Here is a 14,498-nt window from a genome sequence, read left to right on the forward strand (position 1 = left end):
GACTTGTGAGCAAAGTTATAGCTCATGGAATAAAAGGAACAGTAGCAACATGGATACAAAATTAGCTGAGTAACAAGAAACAGGAGTAGTGGTGAATGGTTGTTTTTCAGACTGGAGGTCCTCAGGGGTTGGTGTTAGGACCTCTGCTTTTCTTGATATATATTCATGACCTGGACTTGGGTATATAGAGCACAATTTCAAAAGTTGCAGATGACATAGAACTTGGAAGTATTGTGAACTAAAGAAGACATAGGCAGATGAAATTTAATGCAGAGAACAAGTAGTGATTCATTTTGGCAGGAATAACAAGGAGAGGCAATATAAAAGAGTAAAATTCTAAAGTGGATGCAGGAGCCGAGGGCCTATGTGGATTGATCATTGAAGGTGGCAGGACAGGTTGGGAAAGTGGTTAATAAAGCATACGGGATACTGGGCTTTATAAATAGGGGCAAAGAGTACCAGAAAAAAGGAAGTTATGATGAACCTGTATAAAATACTGGTTCAGCCTCAATTGGAGTAGCGTGTCCAATCCTGGGCACCACACTTTAGTAAGGATGTGAAGGTATTAGAGCGGTGAAACCTTTCTGCACCAAGAATGGTTCCAGGGATGAGAAATTTCAGTTACGTGGATAGATTGGAGAAGCTGGAGCTGCTCTCCTTGGAGAGGAGGAGATTAAGAGGAGATTGGACAGAGATGTTCAAAACCATGAGGGGTCGAGACAGAGTTGATAGGGAGAAACTGTTCCCGTTGGAGGAAGGGTCGAGAACCAGGGCACCAATTTAAGGTGGCAAAAGGAGCAATGGCAACATGGGAACAACTTTGTTTTTTTTAATGCAGCAAGTGGTTAGGATCTGGAATGCACTGCAGTGGAGGCAGAGTCAAACGAGGCTCTGAAGAGAGAACTGGATAATTATCGGAGGACAAAAATTTTGCAGGGCTATGGGGAACAGGCGGGGCAGTGGGACTAGGTGAATTGCTCTTGCAGAAAGTCAGCACAAACATGCCTGGCCGAATGGCCTCCTCCTGTGCTGTAACCATTCTATGATAAAAAAAGAACAGCTTTTAAGATGAAGGTCAAATTGGCCATGCCGCAAATCTGGGCAAAAAGCAAATAAAAATCTTAATTACATTATTTCAACATAAAAAAGAATGCATGGATGACCATGTAACAGAAACTTTACACAGAGCACCTAATGCCTCACCTCTTATCCCAGACTTTGACGACAGAGGCTGAATGAATGAGGAACAGTGAGACTGATAAAACTACAAAGATATGGGAGTTCAATATATGGCAGGTAAATTTCACCTTTGTACTGAATGACAAGGGATAGGTGATAAAGCAATGGATGACAATTTTGTATGACTCTTAAATTAGTCCCCCCTCTCTAAGAAACCCTTCATGTTTGCAAATGCCGCATTTGATGAAATGTAGTTTAAGTTGTTTGATATGATGACTGTTATTAATACCTTCTGTTTCAGATGAGTATGGTACGGAATCAAAGCATTGGAAGCATATTAGAACCTCATTCGGGAAAGGAGGAGAGACAAATATCCAATTCTATGAACTTCTTAGAGGTATTTTTTCCAAAATGGTCTTGCAAAAGTTCTTCTTGCAAACATATCCTGCAATTATCCTGTTACTTAAAAGTTTTGAGATCATATTAGAGTCAGAGAAAACGAGCCTGAGAGAAAACAGTGCTGGAGACTAACAGGTAAAAGTAGCGGAGGGGATCAGTGGGAGAGAGAGAGCAAGCCTGTGGGAGATAGAGAGTGTCTGAGGAAAAATAGTACCAGAGACCATCAGGTAAGTGCATCGTTGGATAGTCAGCAGGAAAGAGCAAGCCTGTGGGAGTCAGCAGGAAAGAGCAAGCCTGTGGGAGCCAGCGGAAGACAGAGCACTGTGAGAACAACAAAAAAAAAAAATTATGGAGTAAAATCACAGGACAGCAGGCAAGTAATTGGCTGTTCAGAGAGCCCCAGGTGAGGAGCACATAGCTGAAGAAGTTCAGGAATAGAGCAGCAGAATGAGCATGAGCATCAGGAAGCAAGCTAAAAATAAGTATTGTCTGGATGAGTGGGATATGTACAACACTAAGTGAATTAATAAAAGCATTAGCAGAGAGGTGTAGAGGCATTAATTAAAATTAATAGTTTAAACAAGGTATTAACTAGATTCTAAGAGGAATAAAGATTTTTTAGATCATAGATGGGCAGCAGAGACATGTTGCTCGCACTTCCTGCACCATGTGGGAACTTAAGGACACTTCATGTGTCTTCAGGGGCCACATGTGTAGGCCACATGTCTCCAGCTGCTTGAGCTGGAGCTCAGGATTTCCAAGCTTCAGGGGTAGGTGGAGTCACTGCAGAGCATCGGAGAGGATGAGAGTTTCCTGGTTTGGATGTTCCAGGAGGTGGTCACCCCATAGGCAGAGAGTGTTCAGGATAATAGATGGGTCGCCATCCGGAAGAGTGGGAAGAGGCAGGACGTGCAGGAATCTTCGGGACGTGTGCCGCTCTCAAATCAGTACTCAGCATGAGTGATGACACCTCGAAGGAATGCAGTCCAGACCGTGGCACCAATGGGCAAGGGACTGCACAAGAAGTAACAGCAAGGAGTAGAAATGCAGTTGTTATAGGAGATTCCATAGTTAGGGGTACAGACAGACATTTCTGAAACTGTCATCATGAGCCCCGCATGCTGAAATGCCTCCCTGGTGCCAGGGTAAAGGACATCACAGAGAGGGTACAGAATATTCTGCAGAGGGAAGGGAGTGAGCCATAAGTTGTGGTACATGTCAGTACCAATAACAGAGAGGAGGCAGCTATTGAGTTCCTACAGTCAGATTTTCAGGAACTAGATTAGAAATTAAAAAGTAGGACCTCAAAAGGTAGTATATTCTGGATTACTCCCAGTACAACACACTACTGAGTGTAGAAATAGGAAGAGAGGGAGATCAACACGTGGCATGAGGCACGAGAGAGGGCTTCAGATTCTTGGAGCATTGGGATAAGTTTTGGGGCAGGAGGCACCTATTCAAAAGGGATAGGTTGCACAACAGTACTGCAGCCAACACCCTCATGGGGAGGTTCACCAATATGGTTGGAGAAGGTTTAAACTAAATTGGCAGGGGATGGGCACCAGCATATAGAAATAGGAAAGAGGAATAAAATGCATAAAGGAGAGAGAGTGTTGGATAGTACTAGAGAAGGTAGTAGCACCATATTAGATAGGAGCAGACTAAGAAGGACAAGGAATACAAAAACAGGCTTACAAAGCATGTATTTAAACGCAAACAGTGTGGTGAGTAAGACTGGTGAGCAACAAGCACAAATAGCCGCGTGAGAATATAATGTAGTAGCAGTAACAGAAATGTGCTTAAAAATGGTGAGGACTGGGTGCTTAATATTCAAGGATACAAAGTGTTCAGAAAAGACAGGGGAGGAAACAAGGGAGGTGGGGTTGCAGTACTGATTAGGAAAAACACTAATGTTGAAAAGAGAGCATGTCCGTGATCATGCTATTGGAAGTATTCCATAGGCCTTCAAATAGTGAGAGAGATAGAGAAGCAAATGTGCAAGAAAATCACCAAGATGTGCAAGAATTATAGAGTGGTGATATTGGGGGACTTGAATTACCCAAACATCAACTGGTTTAATGAAACAGTAAAGGGAAAGGAGGGGGAGGAATTTCTGAATTGTGTTCAGGAGATCTTCCTTGATCATTATGTTCTCAGTCCAACTGGAAAAGAGACATTGCTGGATCGGCTGCTGGGGAGCGAGATGGACCAAGGGTTTGTGGGGAAACACTTGGGTAAGAGTGATCATATCATAACGTTTAGAGTCAGCTGTAGCTCAGTTGGTAGCATGCACGCCTCTGAATCACAAGATTCTGGGTTCAAGACTGACACTCCAGTGCAGTACTGAGGGAGCACTGCACTATTGGTGCCACCATTCGGATGAGGCATTAAACCGAGGCCCCATCTGCTTGCTCAGGTGGATGTAAAAGATCCCATGGCACTACTTTGAACATGAGCAGGGGAGTTATTCCTGGTGTAGTGGCTATTATTTATCCCTCAGCCAACATTACACAAACTGGTTATCTGGTAATTATCATATTACTGTTTGTGGGAGCTTGCTGTGCACATACTGGCTGCCATGTTTCCTGCATTAAAACAGTGACTACAATTTAAAAAGTACTTCACTGGCTATAAAGCACTTTGAGATGTCCGGTGGTCATGAAAGGCACTATACAAATGCAAGTCTTTTTTAGATTTGTAATTTTTTTTTATTCATTCATGGGATGTGGGCGTCACTGACTGTGCCAGCATTTATCGCCCATCCCGAATTGGCCTTGAGAAGGGAGTGGTGAGCTGCTTTCTTGAACCGCTGCAGTCCATGTGAGGTAGGTACACCCAAAGTGCTGTTAGGAAGGGAGTTCCAGGATTTTGACCCAGTGACAGTGAAGGAACGGCGATATAGTTCCAAGTCAGGATGGTGTGTGACTTGGACGGGAACTTGCAGGTGGTGATGTTCCCATGCATCTGCTGCTCTTGTCCTTCGAGGTAGTAGAGGTCGTGGGTTTGGAAGGTGCTGTCGAAGGAGCCTTAGTGCGTTGCTGCAGTGCATCTTGTAGATGGTACACACTGCTGCCACTGTGCGTCGGTGGTCGAGGGAGTGAATGTTTGTGGATGGTGTGTCAATCAAGCGGGCTGCTGTGTCCTGGATGGTATCGAGCTTCTTGAGTGTTGTTGGAGCTGCACCCATCCAGGCAACTGGAGAGTAATCCATCACACTCCTAACTTGTGCCTCGTAGATGGTGGATAGGTGTTGGGGAGTCAGGTGGCGAGTTACCTGCCGCAGGATTCCTAGCCTCTGGCTCGCTCTTGTAGCCACGGTATTTATATGGCTACTCCAGTTCAGTTTCTGGTCAATGGTAGCCCCTAGGATGTTGATGGTGGGGGATTCAGTGATGGTAATGCCATTGAATGTCATGGGGAGATGGTTAGATTCTCTCTTGTTGGAGATGGTCATTGCTTGGCACTTGTGTGGCGCAAATGTTACTTGCCACTTATCAGCCCAAGTCTGGATATTGTCCAGGTCTTGCTGCATTTCTACATGGACTGCTTCAGTATTTGAGGTGTCACGAATGGTGCTGAACATTGTGCAATCATCAGCGAACATCCCCACTTCTGACCTTATGATTGAAGGCAGGTCATTGATGAAGCAGCTGAAGGTGGTTGGGCCTAGGACACTACCCTGAGGAACTCCTGCAATGATTGACCTCCAACAACAGCCATCTTCCTTTGCGCTAGGTATGACTCTAACCAGTAGAGAGTTTTCCCCCCCGATTCCCATTGACTCCAGTTTTGCTAGGGCTCCTTGATGCCATACTCAGTCAAATGCTGCCTTGATGTCAAAGACAGTCACTCTCACCTCATCTCTAGAGTTCAGCTCTTTTGTCCATGTTGGAACCAAGGCTGTAATGAGGTCAGGAGCTGAGTGGCCCTGTCGGAACCCAAACTGGGTATCACTGAGCAGCTTATTGCTAAGCAAGTGCTGTTTGGTGGCACTGTTGATGACACCTTCCATTACTTTGCTGATGATTGAGAGTAGACTGATGGGGCGGTAATTGGCCGGGTTGGACTTGTCCTGCTTTTTGTGCACAGGACATACCTGGGCAATTTTCCACATTGCCGGGTAGATGCCAGTGTTATTGCAAGACTGGAACAGCTTGGCTAGGGGTGCGGCAAGTTCTGGAGCACAGGTCTTCAGTACTATTGCTGAAATATTGTCAGGATCCAAAGCCTTCGCAGTATCCAGTGCCTTCAGTCATTTCTTGATATCGCGCGGAGTGAATCGAATTGGCTGAAGACTGGCATCTGTAATGCTGGGGACTTCAGGAGGGGGATGGAGGACTTCAGGAGGGAGGATGGAGAACAACAAGGAGCAATCTAAAGTAGAACTTCTAAATTGGAAGAGGGCGAACTTCAATAGAAAAGGATGTTTCTCCTTGTGGGGGAATCATGGCACAGTTTAAGCATAAGGCATCTCCCATTTAAGATGGAGATAAGGAGGAATTTCTTCTCTCAGGGTTGTTAATCTTTTGAATTCTCTACCCCACAGAGCTGTGGAGGCTCGGTCATTGAAAATATTTAAGGCTGAGTTCGGTAGATTTTTGATCCATCAGGGAGTTGAGGGTAATGGGGGGCCGGCAGGAAAGTGGAGTTGAGGTCACATCAGATCAGCCATGATCTTACTGAATGGAGGAACAGGCTTGAGGGGTGGAATGGCCTACTCCTGCTCCTAATTCTTGTGCTATAATCTTACATTTCCAGTATAGGCTAGGTACAGCCCAACAAGGGTGAAAGGTGGCAGAACCAAAGCCAGGGCTCATTGCATGATGAAGGAGATAGAGAATATGAAGAAACAAAACAAGAGGAAGAATGATGCATATCAGGTGAATTCTTCCCAGCAAGAAACCAGTCAAATACAATAAGTTGAGAGGGAAGTGAAGAGGCAAATAAGATTGGCAAAGAGAATATGACAATGGCTGTTAACATAAAAGGAAACCCAAAAACTTATACTGGCATATAAATAGTAAGTGGGGACAAAGAGGGTAACATATGCTTAGAGGCACAGGGCAAGGGTAGAATACTTAATGAGTCCCTTGTACCACTATTTGCTAAGAAAGAGGATGCTGACAAAATATCAGTAAAAGCAGAGGTGGTAGAGGTAATTGATGGGGTTAAAATTTATATGAAGGATGTCCTGGAAAGGCTGGTTATGTTTAGAGTAGTCGCCGAGTCCAGATGGCCTGCATTCCAGGTTGCTGAAGGAAGTGCGGGTGGAGATAGCAGATGGGTTTGCCACAATCTTCCCTAATACAGGGGAGGAGGCGCCAGAGGATTGAAGAGTGGCAAATGTGACACCCTTGTTCAAGAAAGGGTGTAAGGACAGTCCTAGCAACTACAGGCCAGTTAGTTTATCAGTGGTGGGTAAGGTTTAGAAACAATAATCAGGGAAAAAATGAACAAGCGCTTGGAGAGGTTTATTTGAGTTAATTAAGGATAGCTAGCATAGATTTGTAAAAGGCAGATTATAGTTGACTAATCTAACTGAATTTTTTGATGAAGGGAATGAGATGGATGTTGTCGATATGGATTTTTATAAAGTGTTTGATAAAATACCATATAAAAGGCTAGTTAACAAAATTAAGGCTCATGGAATAGGAGGGTCAGTATCCGACTGAATAAAATATTTGGCGCGGGACAGAAAATAGCGAGTCATGGCAAATGGTTGTTTTTCAGACTGGAGGATGGTAGACAGTGGTGTTTCCTAAAGGTCAGTGCTGGGACCACTGATTTTTTTTTTTGTTATATATAATAAATAATCTTGGAATACAGTAGAATTTCAAAATTTGCTGATGCTAACAAACCTGGAGGATTGGCAAACAGTGAGAATGATACAAACCACCTGAAACAGGACATAGATAGGCTAACAGAACGGGCAGACTAGTGGCAGACGGAATTTAACACAGAGAGGTGTGAAGTGATGTATTTTGGCTGAAGGAATAGCGTGAGTTTGGCACAGTTCTAAAGAGTGTGCAGGAACAAGGAGTCCTGGGGGTGCATGTGCATCGATCTTTAAAGGTGGCAGGACATATTGAGGAAGTGCTTAGCAAAGCATATGGGATCTTGGGCTTCATAAAGAGGCAGAGAGTACAAAAGCAGGGACGCTATGCTGAACCTTTATAAAGCTTTGGTTAGGCCCCAACTAGAGTACTGTGCCCAATTCCAGGGGTTGCCACACTTTAGGAAAGATGAGGAGATTTCCTGGAATGGTTCCAGGGATAGGAGATTTTAGTCACAAGGTTAAGTTGGAAAAGCTGGGGTTGTTTTCCTTGGAGCAAAGGAGATTGTGGGGAGATTTGATAGAGGTGTACAAGATTATGTCAGACATAGATAAGGTAGAGAAGAAAAAACTGTTCCCATTAACTGATGGTATAAGGACTGGGGAATGCAGATTGAAGGTTTTGGGCAAGAGATGCAGGGGGGAAGTGAGGAAGAACTGTTTTTTTTTACACAGCGAGTGGTAATGACCTGGAACTCATGAGGGTGCTGGAAGCAGAGACAATGATTTCAAAAGGAAATTGGATGGGGACTTGAAGGAAATAAACTTGCAGGGGTTATAGGGATCGAGCAGGGGAGTGGAACTGACTGGATTGCTCCACAGAGGTGGACTTGATGGGCCGAAACAGAGGTGGACTTGATGGGCCGAATGGCAGCCTCCTGTGCCATAAATGACTATGACTATCTGCATGTTATTGCCATTCTGAAGCCAGTACTAGGATGTGGGAAAACTATCTTGAGGTTTCTTTTTGGCTTGTGCCCCATGGGAAATATTGGTCTTTCCTTGCTACCTCCCCACAATGGCAATGCTAAATAGGGCAGTGGTTTCTCTCCAAAAATGGCATTCTCTATAACAGTGACTATGGTGAATGATCTCAACCTCTCTGCAGCTTGTATTGTCCTGGTTCTCACTTGACGAATTCACCTGGCATGCATCATACCACCCCCCCCGTTTCATCATAATCTTTATCTCTCGTCATCAAAGGAGCCCTGCTTTTGGTTCCTCTACCTTCCGCCCTCATTTGAATATATCTAGCCTATACCTGAAGCATCTCTTCCTTAAGGTTTTTCCTGTCAGTCTTTGGTTCCATTTTATCCTGGCTAGATCCCTTCTCATCGCATTGAAATTAGTCCTCTTCCAATCTAGACGTTCTACCTTATATTGTTCCTTGCTTTTTTGGATTACGAGTCTAAACCTGATGATACAATGATCACTCTTAGCCAAGTGCTCCTCCACAGACACTTGGCCCACCTCATTTCCCAGCACCAGATCCAGCAATGCCTCCTTTCTAGTTGGGCTTAAAATATACTGATTAAGGAAGTTCTCTTAAACACAATACAGAAATTCCTCCCCCTCCTTTCCCTTTATTCTAAGATTATCCCAATGGATATTTGGTAATTGAAGACCCCCAATATCGCCACTCTTTGATTCTTGCACATCTGATTCCCCTGCAGATTTGCTCCTCTATCTCTCACTATTTGAAGGCCTTTTGCTTAACTCTAACCAAATGGATTCTGTTCTTGCCCCCGCAAGGACATGCTCTCTTTCCAACACTACAATGTCTTCCCCAATCAGTACTACCACCCTACCTCCCTTTTTCCCTCTACATTGGGCAGACCAAACACACAGACTGGGTGACCACTTTGTGTAACACCTCCGTCCAGTCCGCAAGCATGACCCTGAGCTTCCAGTTGCCTGTCATTTTAATTCACCACCCTGCTCTCATGCCCACATTTCTGTCCTTGGCTTGCTACAATGCTCTAATGAAGCCCAACATAAGCTTGAGGAACAGCACCTCATCTTCCAATTCGGCATACTACAGCCTTCTGGACTCAACATGGAGTTCAACAATTTCAATGCATGACTGCCATTTTAATTAATTAATTTTTTAACCATGCGCCTGTCTTAAACTTGTTTTTGCTGTTAATTATTCTGCCATTAATTCTCTGGACTAATGCTTTGTCCTTTACTACAACTATTACCATTCCCTTTTATTTTGTGACATCTCTATCATTAATCTCTCCTGCTCTCTGCCCTATCACACACTTCCCCTTTTGTCGGTCTTCCCCCCCTCCCCGCTTTCACTTGCCCAAAGTTACATCTAACTTTTGCCAGTTCTGATGACAGGTCATAGTCCTGAAATGTTAACTCTGCTTTTCTCTCCACAGATGCTGCCAGTCCTGCTGAGTATTTCCAGCACTTTGTTTTTACTCCCTTTTTCCTTCTCTGTCTTTTCTGACCACTTATTATCCTTGTACATTAAGCACCCAGTCCTTACCATTTTTAAGCCAAGTTTCCATTATTGCCGCTACATCATATTCCCATATTGCTATTTGTGCTTGTAGCTCACCAACCTTATTCACCACACTTTGTGTTTACATACATGCATTGTAATCCTCATTGTTCCTCACAGACCTTCTCAGTCTGCTCCTATCTAATATAGAACTAATTCCTTCTCTAGTACTGTCCAACACTCACATTATGCATCTTATTCCTCTTCTCTACTTCTATATGCTGGTGTCCACCCCCTGCCAATTTAGTTTAAACCTTGCCCAACTACACTGGTGATCCTCCCCACAACGTCATTGGTCCCAGTCCTGTTGAGGCGCAATCCGTCCCTTTTAAATAGGTGCCTTCTGCCCCAGAACTAGTTCCAATGCCCCAAGAATCCAAAGCCCTCCCTCCTGCACCATGCTTCGAACCACACATTGATCCTCCCCATCTTCCTATTTCTATTCTCACTAGCTTGTGGCATTGGGCAACTTGCGAGTCCTGAATGTGAGTAAGATGCTATCTTGGGGGAGGTGGAGTACTGGCCTTTATTTTCAGAAGCTGAAACTCAAGAATTTCAGGAAAATGCCGAGCTTGACTATGCTACTTTTGCTTCATTGCACTGGCTTGTTAAAGTTAAGCCCATTTTCTTCAGTGAGATGAGTTATCTGCACCTGGAATTGAAAGGAGGCAGGTTATAGTGGGAGGGGGGAATTTGGGTACCTTTGCCCTCTAGAATTGGTGATACAGCAGCAAAGAGGAACAACACAATAGTGCGTCGGCTACCTACAGAGTTATTCACAATTGTTCGTGATCATTATGTTGTATGTGCATTAGGGGAGTAGGGTTAGATTAAGAACAAGAGGGAAGAGATGTCAGAGAATTGGAAAATTACCAAAGGAAAGAAATCAATTGTCAGAGGCTGTGAGGAGAGCTGGGAAGAAATTTCAGCAATGAAAAAGCCCTATAGGTAGGCTTGGAGACAGAGAACTCTGAATACTAGGTTGCACTGGAGGAGTCAAATTGAAATGGAATTTAGGAAGAGAACTAGACCATCCCTGCATTAGTTTTGGCATGCATCGCGGTAAAATGCGCTGCTGAGTTGAACAGTTTCGGTACAAAGGAGTCAGCAGTAAGGAGTCAGCAGTGAGCCACGTTTCAGTGGGCCCATGTTGTCTACCAAGTCATTCTGGAAAATATTGTGGATGAGGAGGGGCTTCTTTCCAACATAGTAGATATTTTGCAGGATGCTGCAAAGTGGACAGGTAATGAAGGATCCATGACAAGTAATAATCCTCTACTGTTCTTTGCAACTATCAAAGGAGTATTGAAAATGGCAGAGTCATCAGTCTTTGCTAATTAAGGTGGACGACAAGCACTAGCTCAATCGTGCAGCCAATGATAATGTCTTGGCTCATCACTATGCCCAGAAGTGTTTTAATTTTTAAGCTTAATAAATTGAACAGACTATGTCATTCATGATTCATATTTAGAGTTGCAGTAATTTGTGAATAAATGACTCAGGACAGTAATTTTGAAATTGTTTGACAACTGTATTTTCTATGAAATTTGAGTTTTCAATGCATCTACGTTACCAATTCATCTTTGTTGATATGAACCAGTTTTTGCACAAATATGGCATCGCTAGTTCTGTTAACTACACCCATTAATTAACAGCATTGGTATCACTGACTGCCTGACAATTATTCTGTTGTGGAAAGCACTGAAAATAAAATGCTTTGCACCAAAAGCATGCCTTTTAACACCACAATTTTAAATGTGAAATGAAGTCAAGATGCTGTAGTGGCATTCCCCAGAGGCATCTTACCTGTCTAGTCTGTGGTTGCGTAGTCATTGTCTGTGGATTTTGAGAGTACACAAGGGGAGGAGGAGCTGCATTCTGGCCAGACTGGAAGGCAGCCTGCATAAAAGAAATATGGCTGCATTAAAAAATGCAAATAAATCCTTAATTTAATAGAATATTAAAATGCTCAAGATGCATTAAACAGATCAAATGAATCTTAATTAGTACAATCAGATAATGTTCACAGTTTGAATGGATGGCATTGTGATTTAGAAGGATAATTACCCAAAGCTCAACACAAATACACACTAATCCAACCATAGCAGTCATGGCTAATGGCTTCTTCTCAAAGTGGTCTGCCAAATGCCCACTGTGTAATAGCATTCCACCCTAAGGAAAATTTAATCTACAGCACTGCCATCCCAATGAAATTATCCAAACATCACTGCCTATGATCTATGAAATTATTACTGTACAGATCCATTCATAATAGAAACAAAGTGATTGATGACAATGCTACGTCATCAGGATGCGCCGCAGTGCGCACATGCGCACACGGTCTCAGGCCCTCTGCGCATGCGCTGCGGTCCGGATTGCCAGGACCAGTTTGCGCATGCGCAGATGACGTCATCGCGAACGTCATCTTCCTTGGGGAACACGCCAGGTTGGCCTCTGCGCATGCGCAAACTGGTCCTGGCAATCCGGACCGCAGCGCATGCGCAGCGGGCCTGAGACCGTGTGCGCACGTGCGTCAATCTTCCGAAAGCTTCGGCGCGAGTTTTTGAAAATGGAAGGAGGAGAGGTTTCGTCGGGCGTTTTATCTCAATTAATTAGTCATTTTGGACATTTGCTTCATTTTTAATTAGATAGAGGAGATTGTTCCAAGGTAAGTTGCTCTGAAAATATTGACATTGTCTGGGGCAACGCATGTGCTCCAGTCCCTGTTGTTAAGTTGGTCTGAAAACATTTCAAGGGAGGGAAGGAGGGGGGGGAAGGGAGGGAAGGAGGGGGGAAGGGGGGGAAAGGGAGGGGGGGAAAGGGGGAAGGGAGGGGGGGGGGAAGGGAGGGAAGGAGGGAGGAAAGGGGGAAAGGGAGGCAGGGGGTAAAGGAGGGGGGGAAGGGGGGGAAGGGAGGGGGGGAAGGGAGGGGGGGGAAGGGAGGGGGGGGGAAGGGAGGGGGGGGGAAGGGAGGGGGGGGGAAGGGAGGGGGGGGAAGGGAGGGGGGGGAAGGGAGGAGGGGGGAAGGGAGGGGGGGGGAAGGAGGGGGGGGGGGAAGGGAGGGGGGGGGAAGGGAGGGGGGGGGAAGGGAGGGGGGGGAAGGGAGGGGGGGGAAGGGAGGGGGGGGGGAAGGGAGGGGGGGGGAAGGGAGGGGGGGGAAGGGAGGGGGGGGGAAGGGAGGGGGGGGGAAGGGAGGGGGGGGGGAAGGGAGGGGGGGGGGAAAGGGAGGGGGGGGGGAAGGGAGGGGGGGGGGAAGGGAGGGGGGGGGGGAAGGGAGGGGGGGGGAAGGGAGGGGGGGGGAAGGGAGGGGGGGGGAAGGGAGGGGGGGGAAGGGAGGGGGGGGAAGGGAGGGGGGGGAAGGGAGGGGGGGGGAAGGGAGGGGGGGGAAGGGAGGGGGGGGAAGGGAGGGGGGGGAAGGGAGGGGGGGGAAGGGAGGGGGGGGAAGGGAGGGGGGGAAGGGAGGGGGGGAAGGGAGGGGGGGGGAAGGGAGGGGGGGGGGAAGGGAGGGGGGGAAGGGAGGGGGGGGAAGGGAGGGGGGGAAGGGAGGGGGGGGGAAGGGAGGGGGGGGAAGGGAGGGGGGGAAGGGAGGGGAGGGGGGGAAGGGAGGGGAGGGGGGGAAGGGAGGGGAGGGGGGAAGGGAGGGGAGGGGAGGGGGGGAAGGGAGGGGGGGAAAGGAGGGAAGGAGGGAGGAAAGGGGGGCAGGGGGTAAAGGAGGGGGGGAAGGGAGGGGGGAAGGGAGGGGGGGAAGGGAGGGGGGGAAAGGGAGGGGGGGGAAAGGGAGGGGGGGGAAAGGGAGGGGGGGAAGGGAGGGGGGGGAAGGGAGGGGGGGGAAGGGAGGGGGGGAAGGGAGGGGGGGGGAGGGAGGGGGGTGAAGGGAGGGGGGGAAAGGGAGGGGGGGAAAGGGAGGGGGGAAAGGGAGGGGGGGAAGGGAGGGGGGAAGGAGGGGGTGGAAAGGGAGGGGGGGAAAGGGAGGGGGGGAAGGGAGGGGTGGAAAGGGAGGGGGGGAAAGGGAGGGGGGGGAGGGAGGGGGGGAAGGGAGGGGGGGGAAGGGAGGGGGGTGAAGGGAGGGGGGGGAAGGGAGGGGGGGAAAGGGAGGGGGGGAAAAGGGAGGGGGGGAAGGGAGGGGGGGAAAAGGGAGGGGGGAAAAGGGAGGGGGGAAAAGGGAGGGGGGGGAAGGGAGGGGGGAAGGGAGGGGGGAAGGGAGGGGGGGAAAGGGAGGGGGGGGAAGGGAGGGGGGGAAAAGGGAGGGGGGGGAAGGGAGGGGGGGAAGGGAGGGGGGGGGAAGGGAGGGGGGGAAGGGAGGGGGGGGAAGGGAGGGGGGGGAAGGGAGGGGGGGGAAGGGAGGGGGGGAAGGGAGGGGGGGAAGGGAGGGGGGGAAGGGAGGGGGGGGAAGGGAGGGGGGGGAAGGGAGGGGGGGAAGGGAGGGGGGGAAGGGAGGGGGGGGAAGGGAGGGGGGGGAAGGGAGGGGGGGAAGGGAGGGGGGGAAGGGAGGGGGGGGAAGGGAGGGGGGGGGGGAAAGGAGGGGGGGGAAGGGAGGGGGGGGAAGGGAGGGGGGGGAAGGGAGGGGGGGGAAGGA

At 47.9% G+C, this 14,498-nt stretch overlaps 1 protein-coding gene across 7 annotated transcripts in view; it reads right to left on the reverse strand.

The window, feature by feature from the left end:
* Window positions 1-14,498, reverse strand: part of LOC137352259 (eukaryotic translation initiation factor 4 gamma 3-like) — a 436,424-nt gene that overhangs the window by 256,389 nt on the left and 165,537 nt on the right. For all 7 annotated transcript variants that reach the window (XM_068017538.1, XM_068017532.1, XM_068017537.1 and 4 more), the window contains one exon: window positions 11,730-11,822. In XM_068017538.1, the coding sequence (XP_067873639.1) occupies window positions 11,730-11,756 (27 nt within the window). In that variant the 5' untranslated portion in view covers window positions 11,757-11,822. The remainder of the gene's footprint in view (window positions 1-11,729; window positions 11,823-14,498) is intronic.

The sequence above is a fragment of the Heterodontus francisci genome, chromosome 37 (assembly GCF_036365525.1).
Source record: "Heterodontus francisci isolate sHetFra1 chromosome 37, sHetFra1.hap1, whole genome shotgun sequence".
In the NCBI taxonomy this organism is placed as follows: Eukaryota; Metazoa; Chordata; class Chondrichthyes; order Heterodontiformes; family Heterodontidae; genus Heterodontus; species Heterodontus francisci.